The 17,541-nt window shown below is 37.0% G+C and overlaps 1 protein-coding gene across 1 annotated transcript in view; it reads right to left on the bottom strand.

The window, feature by feature from the left end:
• LOC127577486 (leucine-rich repeat-containing protein 36-like) overlaps window positions 1-17,541 on the bottom strand; it is a 39,640-nt gene that overhangs the window by 1,057 nt on the left and 21,042 nt on the right. Inside the window, exons 8-13 of the mRNA XM_052028711.1 lie at window positions 15,529-15,942; window positions 14,120-14,484; window positions 9,127-9,307; window positions 6,362-6,549; window positions 5,215-5,323; window positions 2,985-3,099 (exon numbers count right to left, since the gene is read on the bottom strand). Of these exons, the coding sequence (XP_051884671.1) occupies window positions 2,985-3,099; window positions 5,215-5,323; window positions 6,362-6,549; window positions 9,127-9,307; window positions 14,120-14,484; window positions 15,529-15,942 (1,372 nt within the window). The remainder of the gene's footprint in view (window positions 1-2,984; window positions 3,100-5,214; window positions 5,324-6,361; window positions 6,550-9,126; window positions 9,308-14,119; window positions 14,485-15,528; window positions 15,943-17,541) is intronic.

Raw genomic sequence — 17,541 nt, 5'->3', positions numbered from 1 at the left:
TTTCCTGATGAGGGGTATCTACAACTGGACACTATTTTATTTGTGGCCCAACCCATGTCTGATAGAAGTAGATGTAATGCAATTGCCCTCAGAACCTTTCAGTCAGAGAGGAGGAAAAGAAATCAGCTAGGTACTGTATATGCCTAGTCAATATCCAGCAATCCACCTTCTTTCAGAGGATCTGGGTGTCATTGGCAAGAACAGCATTTCTTGCATTTCCCTAATTTCACTAAACTAACTTCTCAGAATTTACTGGCTTGTAGGCCATTTCAGAGGGCACTTAAGAGACAACCATATTGGTGGATTTTGAGTCACATATAAGGGAGCCAAAGATGGCATATTTCCTCCCTGAAGAACAAGAGGGGTGTTTAGAAAAAAATCCAGTAGTTCCGAGGTCATCATTACGAATGATTAGTTTTTGTTTAAATTCCAGATTATCAATAGAATTTAAATTCCACAGCTGCCTTGGTGGGATTTGAATTCTGCTTCCTGGAACGTTCATTCAGATCTTTGGATTACCAGTCCAATGATTTTAACCACTGCTGAAAGTGCATGTTTGTGAACTCTGGGTTACCAGGTGAAGCTGAAATTAAGTTTGCACCAGGAATACCCGGCTAATATTTGTTGTCAAGGCAGATACATACAGAATGTCGATGGAGCAAAGTGCCACATGGTAACCAGCATTATTGGAAATAAAATTGTTATAGCGCAGAACAGTACAGCCCATTGAATCTCTACTAACTCTGTGTAAATAAATCCAATCAGTTCCATTTCCCTACTCTATATCCCAGCCTGAAAAATATTTCCCTTCAACAGCCAATCCCCTTTCAAAAACCATGGTTGACCATTTCTAACAGAGATAGTTTCACTGGGCAGTTCCAGATCATAGCCACTTATTAAGTTAGAAAAAAATCATAACTCAACATGTCCCTGGTAGATTTGACCCAACATTTTAAATCTGTTCCCCTAATCCTTGAACCATGCACTAATGTGAGCAGCTTCTATCTAATTTTCATTTAGGTCACTTAAGCATAATTTGCTTTTAACAAATCTGTCCTTTCTTAACTCAAAATTCTCCTATTAATTTTTTTTTGATTTTTTTTTTCTAAATGCTTCCCTGATCCTGACCAGCTTAAACTGTGGTTGTTGGGCATGTTCTCACACTTCTTTTTCCAGTCCTCTGCACCTCAGTTATGGCAAGACCTCCTGCAGTTTCCACAATCCATTCCCTCTGCAGCCTAAGATGCATCACATCCAAACCATAGGAGTCATGCAATACAGAAACAGGCTCTTCAGTCCAGAGTCACATCTATCATCAAACACCCACTTCCACTCATCCTATTTTGTTCCCTCCATATTTCCATCAACTGCTGCACAGACTCTACCACTCACCTACACACAAGAGACAATTTACATTTGCCAATTAACCCAGCAGGTCTGTGGGAAGCTGGAGGAGCCATAGGGAGAATGTGCGAACTCCACATACAACTGAGGTCAGGATTAAGCCTGAGTCATTGAAGCTGTGAAGCAGCAGCTCTACCAGCTGTACCATTGTGCCACCCTTGATTACTTTAAGCATAACTCGAGGAGGTAACCTTTGCCGTGCCATCTCCCTAATTATCACCTCATCCATTATCTCTGCTACGTCCCATTTTAAAGAGGTTTTGACAGCATGCATGGTAAATACAAGTACAAAGCACTCAAATATTCCACATGTGCCTTTCATCTTTATGCACAGGTCACTGTCTTGATCTCCATTTGGTGCAACCCCTCCTCTTGTCAGTCACTTTTTACATGCCTATACTAGATCTCTGGGTTCCCCTTTAAGCTGGTATATTCTATTTGCTTATTCGCCTTTTCCCATCTTATTTTCCTTTTCACTTCTCCTACAGTTTACTGCATTTAGCCTGGCCTCACAAATTATCCACCTGATACGTATCCACACTTTGGTGGGACTGCCGATTTCTGGGAAGTAAATGCCCTGAGGAAAAAGGAGGTTAAAAATAAAACAGGACCCCTAATAAGAATTTAAAAACAATGGTATCTTTACACTGTTAGTTTCCCCTTCAACTTTTTTTTAAATGAGTGTAATTATACTATTTCAGCTTATATGAAAGATATTTTTCATTTTGTATTTGTTTTAAAATGATTTTTCTTTCAAAATAATGTCAAGTTTGCTTTTGTCTGTCTTTAGCTGGCATAGTGGATGGAAGACCTGCTCCAGACCACTGCCTTGTGCCAGCCAATGACCAGCTGCCAAGAGGCACAGGTGATGTTCAACGAAAGTCGGCAGTGAATTCCTTCTTCCTCTTGTGGGTAGCTGATTTTGGTCTTTGCTCGTCAGATGTTTATACAAGGCCTGAGATCAGCAATTCTTCACCTGGGGAAACTGCAGTTAACAACCTACATACCAGCATGCTACAGTGTAGTGTTTTGATATCATAAAGCAACCCCACTGGCCAAACAATGAGAATGCTGAAAGAAAATAAAATCAGTACATATACCTTCACTAAAAGAATATATATAGCTTTGCATGTAGTTTAAATGTAAAAAAATGAATAAACAGAAAAAAAGGTTAAACAAGAGTTGATACGAAGAGATCCTTTACCAGATAACTGTTAAGTTAGTGTATTATTATTCATTAGCAAAATTCAATTATGGAATTATTTTCAATATAGTGGTTTTCTACTAAATTATAAAAGAATTTAGTAGAATTAAGTGATTTTCACAATACTACAGATAACAAAAAAGTTACCAGAAATTATAAAATATTGCAAATTGAATAGTTTTTAGATGCATTCTTGACTTTTATTTAAGTAGCAGATAGGTAAGGAAAAATCTGAAGTAATACATACTGAAAAATCACCTCATTTCCTACCAAATTTAACACCCAGGAAGTGTCAGACATTAACATGATATCTATCCTTATTTTCAAATAAATGGTTTGGTTGATATATCACAATATTTTGCTATGTTTTTATTACCTATGACTCTCTTGTAACATCGTGACAGTTTCTTGTAATTTGTTGTATTGTTTAATTTGCTGATTCAAATATTCCACCTCCAAATTTAATCTCTCATTGTCTTTTTGCAGATTCTCTAAGAAAACAGCCAAACAGCAAAAATTTCAACATTTTATGGAAATTATTTTTCAACTTGGTTCATATTTAAGGTTAAAGTTCTGTCAAGCAACTAACTTTTTGTTACTTGATGGGTAAACATTAATATAACAATGAGTAACAAAGATGGAATCTTGTTTTGAAGTGCCAGGTCATACACTTATTTTACATTTTTACTTACTAATTTGTTCCAAAATTCTTAATCTTTTAAACTTTCCCTGAATGTTCCTATTGCTAAGTAGAGCAGGTGGTAAACAAAACCACATGGGAATATCTGGATTTTTAAACAAAATCATCCAATACAGAAAAAAAGTCAGTCATGACAAATTTTTGCAAGCAAAAAAACTGCAGATGCTAGAATTCTGAAATAAAAGCAGAAAAGTCTGCTGACGAGACAACATCTGGGGAAGAAGAAACAAAGTTAATATATCAAGTTGATTACCTTTCACCAGATCAGGTCATCACCTGAAAGATTAACTGTTTCTTTCTCCACAGATGCTGCCTGACCTGCTGCATATTTCCACCATTTTCTGTTTTTATTACAATATAAACTGTTATACGTTATGTACAACTCTCAGCATTATTCTCAAGGACGACGGCAGGTCTTTAGGGTACAGAGATGATTTTCAAGGATTATATTAGGGATTGGGGATTTAAAATTATGAAGAAAGATTGTAGAAATTAGGATTATTCTCCCAAACGTAGAGAACAATCCTAAAGAGAAACCTAATAAAGATATTCAAAAAATGAAGATGTTACAGATCAAAAAAAACAAATTGGGAAAGGGACTACAGAAGAAAATAGAAAGAATTTCCTTCACCTAATCAACTATTAAAATCTAGAGTACACCACCTATAACAGTGATGGGATCAGATGCCACAGAAATTCTCAATAGGTAATTGCGTTTGAAACACACTGATCTGAGAGTTACAAGAAGGGAACTTGAGATATCGAACTCAATTGTTCAGCTCTTTCCAAGAGCTGAGCTAGGCAGGATAGACCTGATGTCTGTTCTGTAATTCTGTGATATTTCAAAGGTTTTCTGCCCCCAAATGCTAGAATATCATAACCAGCCTTAGCATTCCTGGCCTATAAGCTGGACAATTTTAAAATTGCAAAGTGATTACAATTCAGCAATATGTGTTAGAAAGTCAGGCATGAGTAGTGTACTAGGTCAGACTATGAGCCTTGCATAATTGAATAACCTCTTAACTCTGGAACATCATGCTCTTCCATTCAGAGTGGTAACAGACACATTGGTATATTGGAAAATGTGCCTGGAATCCCTGGTTCACAACAAAGAAATGGAGTAGCAGGCATTCAGGATAGTATTGAGAACCTCAAGTTCATTCATCCGGACCACACAGATGCCCAGCAGAAGGATCACACCACCTCCATCAAACATATTTTATGTCACAGAGAAAGGCAGCTGGAGACAATAATTCATGTGATAGGGTGGAGACCTGTCTTTAACCTCTTACAACTTTCCAACAAAGCCCAATGTAAGCTTAAGGAACATCATCCCATCTTGGAACTTGGTATGTTTGCAACATTAGGATTAACAATGAATTCAACAATTTCAGATAACAAGCCTTTTTTTAAATCAGAATTTGTCACAACTGGTCATCAAATGGAATCAATAGCTCTGTTTACCTGTCTCCATAGATACTGTATGAATGTTGCATATTTTCAACATTTTTTTCTTCAGCTTTCTGTCATTTTGTTTCCAACACTTTTCCTCCTTTTTCCATTTTTACTTATCTATTTACTTGTCCTACAGGCAGATCATCTGATTTTAACAAGCCTTCACTACCCTTTCTCATATGGCACTACCACCACCACTTGTGTCATTCAGTCTCTCTCAATCTCCACCCCACCACAATCACTTCCTTTCACTCCACCCCTCCATTTTTTTTGCAACTCATAAACACATTTGATTGCTGTTTTCCAGTTCTAGTAAAAAGTCATTAGCCAGAATGACTCTATTTCTCCCTCTATAGAAGCTGCTTGACTTGCTGAGTATTTCCAGCATTTTATATTTTCATGTCATAAGTTGTATCGACAGAAATATTTTAAATGAGAAAAAGAGACCTACTGTTCTGTAGTTGATTTCCAGCACAATTAGCAAGTTCCAAACTTGTTAGCTGAGAGCGCAGCTTATTGTTTTCATCCAGCACTTTTGCTAACCTTCCTTTTAAAGATTCCTTCAAAAGGTATTAAAACAAAATGTCACTGTTAACTTAGTTAACACTTCTTTTGCCCCTTTCTTCCTACAATATGTGTTGCACTTGTACTAGCTGCAGTATTTTCCTTCTTGTACATTTCCTTATGTTATTGACTGATACCCACCAATGTATCAAACTATTATTGGTGAGAAGATTTATCACAGTACATTTTGATGAAACTGAGCTACACAAGACAACAGCAAATGTCAACAGTGAACCTTTCCTTTTTTACTTATTTGGTTGGACAGGATTGTGCTAGGAAAAAACATTACCTATTTACAGTACAGAAAAATACTAAATTTTCATTCTTCCTTCTGAGATACATGCTTTTAAGATATTTTAAATGCCAAAGAGATCATAGTGCTAATCATATATAATTTGCTTTAGCACAGTGCCTTAGGTTCTAAAGGAAATTTCCAAAAGAAGATTTAAAGTAGGTATGCTTCTTGAGCAGTTTAACATTTTATGAAATAAGGTAGTTTCAAGATTTCAAATTAAAAGTTGAAACACTTTTATCACATAAAAGGTTAAAAAATGCTGCAATAAGACATCCCAAGTCTCTTAACAGATGCACTATCAAACAAAATTTGACACTGCTTGATATGAGACCAAAAGCTTGGTCAAAAGGTAGATTTTAGGAAATGTGTTCAGGAAAGAAAGAGAAAGTTAAAGGTACTGACAAGATTAGGAAGGGAATGTCAGCATTTTGCAACAAGGGAGCTGAAAGCCACTAGTGGAGTGAATTAAGCAGGAATTGCACAAAGGTCAGAATTACAACAGCACTGGATCTCAGAGTGGATAAAGGGCTGGAGAATTTTTACAGAGGTTGACTGCAAAATCTGTCCCCAATAATTATCCAATTTTTCCACAGAACCATTCTTGGATCTATTGTGCATTTGTTTGAACATTTGATTTTAATAAAATGAGATGACGATTTTCTGTCATTTCAAGTGATATTTAACAAATTGATTTGTGGCAAATAAGAGCTCTGTATAAGCAAGTTTAAATGCCACTTACCAAATCATCTTGTTTCTGAGTTAATTGATGTTTTACACGATGTAACTCTGCAGTGTCCAGTCCAGAGCCTGTTCTGGTCAGCAAAGATTTGTTCTCTTCAGCTAATGCTTTAACCTTTTTTTCTAGGCTTTGAGTTTTTGAAATGGACATTGAGTTCAGCACATTGGACAGTAGTTCATGAGCAGAATCTACAGTAAAGTATATTACAATGAAAGAATCCAACATAATTTTATGGCTTTAGGAAGTTCTAACATAGCACTTCAGTTTTCGTTCAACATAATCAGTATTTTTTTTAAATAAGGTCACAAATAAGCTTTAGAGTAGCAGAGTAGGTGTTATTTAGTTATAAAGCTGAGGCAAAACAATTGTAACTTACTGCTATGAATATAAAATTCTTCAAACTTAATTAATCTAATTTATTTATGTTGAGTTATATATCATAATGTTTCATATTCGCTGGCCTTCATCAGTCAGGGCATTGAGTATAAAAGTTGAGAGATTATGGTGCGGCTGTACATGATGCTGGTGAGGCCGCACTTGGAATATTGTGTTCAGTTTTGGTCGTCCTGCTATAGGGAAGATGTTATTAAACTGAAAGGAGTGCAGAAATGATTTACAAGGATAATGCCAGGACTTGAGGCACTGAGTTATAGGGAGAGGTTGGACAGGCTAGGACTTTATTCCTTAGAGCATAGGAGACTGAGAGGTGATCTTATAGAGGTGTATAAAATCATGAGGGGCATAGGTAGGCTAAATGCACTCAGTCTTCTTCCCCAGATTTGGGGTATCAAGAACTAGAGGGCATAGTTTTAATATGAGAGGAGAAGGTCAATTTTTTTTTACACAAAGGGTGGTATCCATGTGGAATGAGCTGCCAGAGAAAGTGGTTGAGGCAGGTACAATAACAACTTTTAAAAGGCAGTTGGACAGGTGCATGGATTGGAAAGGTTTGGAAGGTTATGAGCCAAACAGTGGCAAATGGAACTAGCTTGGATGGGACATCTTGGTTGACATGGACCAGTTGGGCCAAAGGGCCTGCCTCTGTGCTGTATAACTCTATGACTCTATATCCTAACACCTATGGAAGGAAATATATTTTTGATGAAAGATTATCAGCCTGAAACATGAATTCTACTCCTGTGTTTAACTACTTCTAGAGAGATAAATCAAACCCATTGTTTATCAATCATCATTAATTCAACCTCATGAAGGATGAAAATGTTCCATTATCAAATATTTTATGAAATGAAAGCAAACAAGCAAGTGGCAAAATATACATGTGGCACCAATTTGTGCCATTATCTGTTGGGTCCTAACTGCTCCAACTCTAACCCTAAACCTATTAACCTCTTTTTCCTCCCTTAAGAACCTCATAAAACAACAGTGAACAAGCTTTTGGTCCTTATCATCTCCTTATATAATGTAAAGTTTTAGTTTGCTGAATGAACTTTACAAATTGTTTTTGTGTTTGAATCTTTAATAAAAAATTCTGTTGCCTCATAAAACCTAGACAGACACTTCATCTGAAGTCTAATCAATATTCCCCAGGATTGATGATTTGTGAATTTAATCTCTTGAAGGCTAAATTTTACTCAGTTTTAATATGAAATTTATTATTTTTTATCAAAATTCCCAAATATTGCTCTAAACTTTTTACACTATACAACATTTTTAAAAATCTGCAAAAATAATTCCTCATTGATACTTTCACAAGGGTATTAATTTGGCATTATTTCCTTCTAGGGTATATTTGCAGGAAAGCAAAGATTAAAAGCATGATATTGTTCAATCTATTTTGCTAATTGATTTAAAATATTTAGACTGAAGATATAAGCTATATATTAAAAACAAAAAATATGAAGGAATCAACCCCCAATTTCAGTCACTGAGTTACAATACACAATGGTTGCATATATACGCATTCAGAGGCCAAGATCCAACTCCTTGTCGACTCCTTCATTGAAATTCAGATGGAGATAGACATCCAAAAGGCAAAGTTCTTCTGTCAGCCAGCTCCTGTGACAGATCCGCACCTCCAGACAATCAACATCCACATTAACACCCCAGAAGACATGCATCGTTCTCCATTTCATGGCAGCATTCTCTCAACAAAGACAGACATCAATGACAAAGCTCATCACCATCTTCAGTGCACCGGCACAGCTTTTTGTCAACTTGAGGAGAAAAGTATTTAAAGACCAAGGCCTCAAACCTCACACTAACCCCATGATCCCCATCCTCCAGCATGCTTTTAAGATATGAGCAATTTACAGTAGATACCACAAAGCACTGGAGAAGTTCTATTAATGCTGTCACTGCAAAATCCTCCCCCAATCCAGCTCTGGTGGATAGGCCCCATTGTCTGCATATCTGACACCAGACTCCCTAAACAAACCCTTTATTCTTGTGTTCTGAATAGGCTAGAGGTTTCCTGAGGGCACAAAGAAATGCTTACAGAATATTTACAAGTCTCTTTGAAAAAGTATAACATCCTCACCAACACATGGGAATCCCTGGCCCCTGATCACTCAATATGGAGGTGGCACTTCCAGGATGGCAGTGGGCATCCTGAGTTGCTACAATGGGAGGTTATGAAGGCCAAGTTCAAAGAACAGATGGACCGGACGAAATGCCAAACTTCCCACCCACCCACCCCACCATGTGGCAGAGAGCCAGCCAGATCAGAGCCCACAGAACTGGAGTGGAAGCAAGTAATTCTCAACCCTGAGCAACTGCCTAACAGATCAGAGAGGTAGACAACTTACTAAGAAATCTCTGGTTTGTGTGAAGGGATCTTGAACCATTCCAGTGTCGGTCCACTAGGTCAAGTAAGTTCTGCAAGAGGGAGGAAGCATTTGCAGAAACACCAGAACTGAGCCCCACTGGAGTTCGAGAACGATAATCACCACATTCATCTACTTCAAGCAATTTATCCAGAGTTGCCTGCTGGTGAAAGGAGAAATATAGTTACATTATGTTAATATGTGCACTTACCTCCTTCGGATTCAGAGCATTTAAAAATCACCATTTCTAATTTATTTATGTTAGATAATTTGGACACCTATTTTTTTTCCAAATGTGAGAAGTTTCCACACACACATGCAACTGATGGAAATTACCTGTTCAAATCCAAATAATACCACTGCAAGTGGTTATAATAAAATAGCTGAAGTTTAGTTAGGTTGCCATATACAGTATATTCAAATATATCAGTTTTGAAACACTACAAGTCAGAATTTATTATGACCTATGAAGGAAAGTGTCCATCTTTAGCTACAATGTCTAATGTTCATTTAATCTCCGCAAGATCATACATGGGAAGATATTGTAAATGGGTGGTGAAACCAGCATAGTATTCTCTAAGAACACTTGGGATTTGTGTCAATTGAGCAAGCATTGTGCAGCTCCTTAACCATTCATACTGAAAAACAGTTAAATAAACAATTCAGGGTCAAAGTGTAAGTCAGGATAGTGAATCCATTGTAAAATCAGGTACAGAATGAGAGATAAAGAGGAAACAAAAAACTGGAATCAGAGAAGAAAATGAAATACATTTTTCTATTGAATTTTAAAAATCAAAATGATTAAGAATGAGAATTTATACGTGAAATTGTTACTTTTCAGCAACAGTCAGTGTGTTTGACAACATATTGTCACAGAGCCATACAGCATGGAAATAGGCCCTTCAGCTCATCATGTCTATGCCAGTCATTACCTACCTATCTTTACTAAACCCATTTCCTAGCCCATACTGTTCTATGCCATGATGTTTCAAGTGCTCATCTAAACACCTCTTATATATTGTGACTGTACCTGGCTCCATCACCGTCTCAGGCAGTGTGTTCCCGGTTTCAACTACTTTATGGGTGAAAAAGTTCTTTCTCAAGTCCCCTCTAAACCTGCTACCCTGTACCTTAAACCAATGCCCTCACACCCCTCCAAAGATGAAAAGTTCTCACTATCTACACCCTTTTAATTTTGTATACCCATATTGGGTACCCCTTCAGCCTTTGCCACTCCACAAAAAACAAACCTAACCTATTCTGCCTCTGAAACACTCCATCCTGGTAAAACTCCTTTGTACCTTCTCCAGTACATTCACATCCTTCCTGAGATGTGGGAATCAGAACCATATACAGTACTCCAGCTATGGCTCCACACATAGATTGCCACTTTGGTCCCTAATATGCCCTACACTTCCATTGGTTAGCCCTCTGCCTTTAATATACAAATAAAATGCTTTGGGATTTTCCTTAATCTTGCTTACCAATGACATTTCATGACTCTTCCTTACCCTCTTTGTTTCCTTTAAGTAATCCCCTACACTTTTTTTATACTTCTGAAAGGCCTTCACTGTTTTCCGTTCTCTATATCTGCCACAAGTTTCCTTCTTGCTGCCAATTTCCACCCCACTCTCACCTTCACATGGTCCACCTATGATACTTCCTTTTCTGGATCTTTCTGTCTCAATTTCAGGAGATAGGCTAGATACTAACATCCATTACTAGCCTACTAACTCCCACAGTAAGCTATTAATGAATGTTAGTAGTTAGCCTTTAACTACTCTTCATCCCACCCTGTCTCCTATAAGGACTGTATTCCATTCTCCCAGTTCCTCTGTTTCTGGCATATTTGCTCTGATGATGAAACTTTCCAAAAAGATGCCTCTGAAATGTCTTCCCTCTTCCTGAACCGTGGCTTCCACTCTACCATTGTTAACAAAGCACTTGACCACATCCCATTCATTTCCCATACCTCAACCCCTCTCCTCTGAGACAGAACAAGGGTGGAGTTTCCCTGGACCTCGCCTTCCTCCCCACCAACCTCCAAATTCAACAGATCATTCTCTGCAATTTCCAGCACCTTCAAAGAGATTCCACCACCAGGTACATCTTCCCTCTCCTCTTCTTATAGCATTTCGTAGAGATCATTCACTTTGTGATTCCCTAGTCAATTCTTTCGTTCCCATCAACCACCCCACTTCTTACCACAGATTCCTTCGCAACCGCAGGAGGTGCAGCACTTGTCATTTCACTTCCATTCCCACCATCCAAGGACCCAAATAGTCTTTCCAGATGAAACAGTGATTCACTTGCACTTCTAGTGTACTGCATTTGGTGTTCACCATGTGGTCTCCTCCACATTGGCAAAACCAAACAAACACTGGGTGACAGTTTTGCAAAGCACCTGTATTCAGTCCACAGGGACAACATGGAACCTCCTGTTGCCTGCCACTTTAGTTCTCCATTCCACCCCCATTCTGACCTATCAGTCTGTGGCATCCTGTACTGTTACAATGAGGTTCAACGCAAGATTGAGGAACAGCACCTTATATTCTGTCTGGGTATATTGCAGCCTTCTGGACTCTATATAGAATTCTACAACTTCAAGTAGTTTCAATAATACTGTCTCCCTGATCTGCCTTTCACAATCCTACATTCTTTTGTCCATGTTCTCACCCTCTAACTGCTCCCATTCATTCATTGACCAGATTATCTTGTTTACAGTTTATCCCCATGGTCACCCCAGTTTTACCCCATCAGACATGCCCCCCTTCCCCATCCTTCCTGCAGTTTAACAGGCTTCTTTCCTCTCCTTCCCACTGGAATTTAAGTGTTTAGCTGCAAAATAAGCCATCAATTTGATAATTATTTCCTTACAGTCCTGAGAGATCTCCCAATCCAGTGTTGCACAGGGAAGTCTGGGAGTGACGAACAATGGTTATTCCTAGGACAACTTAATCCAAGTTACCCTGCACTGCACCCATCATACAGAAAACAACATCATCCTATGCATCATGACAGATGTCTGGAATTGCCCTGTTGAATTTTTCTGACTAATATGGTGATTATTGGGTTTCATTCAAAGACTAAACATTAATTTTAAATTGCATAACAATAATAAAAAAGGGATGGTGATTGAATTTCTTGGCACACATTTTGCCTGAGGGAGAGTCGAGAGTAGGTTTAACAGGATGGTACCTGTACTCAAGAGGTTAAATTATGACTGATATTACAATCTAGGATTGTTTCCTGTCATATAAATAATTAATGAATGATTTGATTGAAATTTTCAAGATATTAAGCTAACCCGTAGGGTGGATAGAGAAAGCATTTCCACTCAGGACATGGTCTAAAGATTAGAGCTGGTGTTTTCAAGAGCAAGATTAGGAAACATTTCTCAGTGAGGAAGATGATAGATGTCTGGAACAATCTTCCACAAACAGCAGTTTTTAAGCCAATGTTAATTTTAAATCTGAGTTTAACAGATTTTAGTTAACCAAAGTTAATAGGAGATATTGGTCAAGGGCAGGTATATAGAGTCAGTTCACAGATTAGCCACAATATCATTAAATGGTGAACAACATTGACAGACTGAATGGCTCATTCCTCCTCCTGCATTTCTACATTAAACCTCCTTTAACACTATCTCTTTGATCAAGCTTCTGGCAACCTGTCCGATTTCTTTACTCATGTCAGCATCACATTGAGTTTGATTAGTTCCTTTAAAACACCTTGGGAAGCTTTACTATGTCACAGATGCTATAAAAATGCAAGTTATTGTTGACATGTAAGTACATTTTTAAAAATCAAGCTGATTACTGTGATCTGGAATACAATGCATGAAAGGGTGGTAGAAGCAGATTCAAAAGAAAAAGTTTGATTAAATCTCTTTAATTAAACCTTATTATATAACTACATCATGCTACCAACTACACGAAGAAATTAGGAGATATTAGCTATTGGTTCAATAAGAAATAAAATAAAAGCTTATAGCATATTTACCCCTGAAAGCAGTTAGGGAATAGGGTTATATCAACATACATTATTCTGATGTGTTAAACTTGAGTAAAAAGTTATTTTAATCATTAAAGGAATGACATTTTTCATCCAACTAACATTTTCTCAGTGATCAACAACTCCTTAAATCACTGGCAGAAGGATATCCCAGTTATTTTCTGTTGTAACAATGCATCCATGGTTTTTTGAAAATGCATATGATCCTGCTGCACACAGTAATCACTTCTCACTCTAAAATACTAAAACACCCCTTTCCCTGGTTTCTAACATCACCCATATTTTTGACTCTGATTATATATTTATAAAAAATAAATTTTAGTTTAAAAACAAACATTTTAAGAAAAGCACAATACATGCAATAAGGATTTCAATATCCATATAAAGTAACAGACTGGATACATAAAATTCCTGGCTGGAAGCTGACCAAGCTTAGTTAAGGGTTCTGAAGAACAACTGTATACAAAATGATAATCTATATTCTTTTTATGGCTATCCTGTGAACTTTCAACATTTCCTGTTTTTGCAAAAAAAAAGGGCAGTTTAAGGAAATTAAGGAGGGAGTCTTTACATTCAAACAGCACTTATCATGATCTTAAAATGTGCCAATGAATGTCAATCGATGAATTATTTTGACTGAAGTGACCATTGAAATTTCGTGAAAATATCATTCACTAGAATCAGTCTTACCTGAGGCCTCAGTTGTGTGATGTACACAGGTTATCATCTCCTGACGGCAAAAGCTTCAAGTTATTCAAGGTCAAGGTGAGAAACGTGGTGCCTCACATTGGTTGGGACGAGGGGAAGGGTTAAGAATACAGTCAACCAATACTTTAAGTATTTCCCATGTACATAATACTACATCAATCCCCTAATACTGGGGAAAACCTTGATGGTTTAGGCTGGAGACAAGTGCTCTTTGGAAAAAATAACTTGAGGTTAAATAAACAGGGTTTGTTACCTTTCTATCATAACTTGGCTGCATATACAACAATGAACTTAAACTGCTTGTTTTCTTCGGTTCTAATTTAGACTCAAAATGTTCCATATTAGCCGTAGTTAATTGTGATTGTCTCTCTGAGCTCTTATTGGCCATAAGTTCCGTATTCACATGCTCAGTAAAGCCTCTCTTTGAACCAACAGAATAAAGGGATGTAAAAGAGCTGCTGGGTGATATTAAACTTTGTCGATCGACTATGTGGTCAGAAGATGAAGTTCCATGATGTGGTATTAGGCCGATAGAAGGCATTCTTGATCTGTGATTGCTGGTGCTATCATCTACATGGGTACTTTTACTACTTCCATATGTGCTGCTTGTTTTCAAGTCTGGACAGATTAAGAAAACAAAAAGCAGGCGATGATCAGTGTTCCTTCATACAAAATTAATTTCATAATTTAGCTTTTACAACAGAATATTCAGTTTATCTTAACAAACATTACAGCTCTCTGTTACCCTTTCTTAAATATGTATTTATGGGAGGATGATTTGTTTTCATTTGCTGAACATTGAAATTTCCCCTGCCATAATGAAACCTGTGATAGTCTGGCTTTTGTTTGTTGTTTTTCCAATCATCAGAAAACAGAGGATTCAGTTAAGATTACATCGTACAATTACATCAAGCAGAGATTAAAAAAGCAAAAGAAGATGCAAACAGAAAATCATTCATTCATGTTTGCTGTGTAATCTTCACTTTCACACATAAATTTTGTACATATCATTCCTGTCAATGTTTCTGAGTTAGTATTTTTTTAAAAATTCTGTAACAGTGAAATTCCATTCCAATACACTTTTCCCCCGTGATAGACCATATTTTACTTGGACCCACAAGCCAAATTGCCTATCTCAACATGTTTATCAGGGAGAGATATCATGATCTCAAATGGTGCCAAAGAATTTCAATTAATGTATTATTTTGAAGCGTGAGGAGAGATACTGGGAGAAGAGTTATTACAAATGAGCAGTTCAACATGTCTCCATGTAAATCTGTGCATTCTCTACTTAAAAATGAGAAATGCTGAACCAAAAGCAATACTTCCTCTTATTATTACCATTTTTTGCAGGCTTTTTGTTTGGCATTTCTCATATTTCAGGAGAGAAGGCACCAGTTTACGGTGTATGGAGATAAGATGAGAACCCCTTTTTAAACTGTTTTTCTCCAATCCCCTATATCACTGTCCTAAATATTTCTAATTCCTGCTGAAACATGGCTTCCGGTGCCCACTAATTTAGTAGTATAAACTACATACTGTAAATATATAAAATTTATTAAAAAGTTACCACATATTAAAATGCACTGCAGAAAAAGTAAAAACATCACAATAAACAAAGAGGTGGGGCAAACACTAAAGTACAAATGCGAGTACTTTTACCTGAATTCAATTTAAACAATCTGTCACTGTTCATTCCAGTGGTTGCTTTGTCTGTCTGATGGTTTAAGTACGAACTCTGAGACTCCAGAGTGGACTGATAAGACTTTGTATCTGTATATGGTTGCTTGTGATAATCACGTGATAATATACTGTTCGTTTCAATGCTTGTAGAAGTATCTTTCATTACAGAAGTATCTGTGTAATCCATAAGGTTTCTTTCCTTCTTGCTATACCCTGAAGAATGGTCATATTCTGAATTAATAGAATTTTTCTGGCAATTCTTTTCATCTGAACACGAATCCAGTATTTTATCTGAAAATGTTACTCTGAATCCTTCCCTGGATCGATTGCAAACATTCTTCCCAATAGAACGCAAAGATGATCGGACTGGTGATTGATAAGTTCGATAATCATCTGAAAGGCAAATATGTTACAAAAAATGCTGTGTTGCAAGCAAAATTATTCTTAAACTAATGATTTTTTTATTTCCAGCAAGCACTGCTCAATATTTGACTATATTCTATCAGTAATTTCAGGAAAATTTCCATTACCCAGTTGAGAGATGTTGTTTTCTTTCTGATCATACAAGGATACAGGGAGGGAAAGGCACTGTTATCATAATTATTTGAATATGTGGAATAACTTAACTATAGTAGTCCAAAATTAAAATAAAACATTTGAAAATAATTGTAATTAAATATTTAAAACATTTGTGCTTTTAATATTTTTACCAGCAATTTTTATCCTCTAAGATTATAAAGTTTGATACTACTTCTAAACCAATGTATTAATTTATGATTATGCATTTTAAGTTTTTTTGTTTATTTTCATCCCAAATCATTCTTTCATATCTTATTTCTCCTTTCTCAATCCTCACTTAGAAACAGGATAAGTGTCACAATAAAATGGATGGTTAAAAATAGGCCACAAAAGGTACTTCAGCATCAAAACCAGGAAGAAAGCTGCTGCTGATGAGTACACTTGGTGATGGCTTCCACTATGGTGGTGTCAGAAAAGTAAACATGCTTTTTAATAAAATTGTTGAATGTCTAAACCCCTGAAAAAGATCACATATTTTGATGGGGTTTATTTGTCTTTAATATTGTCATTTGTCTTTAAAAAAATTGCCTAAGTTGCATCGGAGTATTGCGTTCAAGTTAAAAAATTTAGATAAGCAAAGCAAAACATCCCATTCACGAGACAGTTGGGAAACCAAATTAGCAATAAGTAAACACCACGAAATTGCAGACTCCACAGTTTACTCCATCAAGGGTCTCCATACAGCATACATGCTGGAAAAGGAGGAGAAGGAGGAGGAGGAGCAGAAGGAAGAACAAAGCAAGTGGAAACAAAGATTTCCCTGCTCACTTTGGGGAAGTTTTTTTACTCTCTGCAGTTCAAGTGCTTTTCTCACTTCCCTTAATAAGGGTTCAGAAAAATTCAGTCCATGCCCACTGATGATGTGCGAGATACTTCATCCAGCCACAAAAGTGCCAGGCCATTACTAAATCCAACAAGAAGTCTAGCATTTCATACTATCATTCTACGTCTTACGATTGCCTAGCAACATCATCCTCACTGGCATCATCCTAGAGAATTACCATTGACCAGAAACCAACCTGGATCAAACTCTCAATTCCTTTGGCTATAAGAACATATTGGGAGCTGGCTACAGAGCAGTGAAGATAACTTTTTTAGCATTTACAAGACACACCATGGTTGTGAGAGAGGTTTCTCCAATTGTCCCTCTGAGTGCACCCCCAACCACGTTGAAAAATGCTTTCTTCTAGTCCGTAAGTCCAGCTCTAACCACAGTGAAGAAGCTGAATTCAGGACAAAGCAGTTACTTTGATTGCCTGGACCATCTACTGCTACCAGCATTCATTATTTATTACTGTTAACACAATGGCTGTGCAATTCACAAAATCAATGTCAACTACTTGTCATGACACACTTGGCAGCACATGGGAAAGTTAAAGCTGCTGCCACCTATAATCACTTGGAGTACTTGAA

Source organism: Pristis pectinata, chromosome 13 (assembly GCF_009764475.1).
Source record: "Pristis pectinata isolate sPriPec2 chromosome 13, sPriPec2.1.pri, whole genome shotgun sequence".
In the NCBI taxonomy this organism is placed as follows: domain Eukaryota; kingdom Metazoa; phylum Chordata; class Chondrichthyes; order Rhinopristiformes; family Pristidae; genus Pristis; species Pristis pectinata.
Note: the sequence above shows the minus strand (reverse complement) of the source record. Positions and strands in the feature narration are given on the sequence as shown.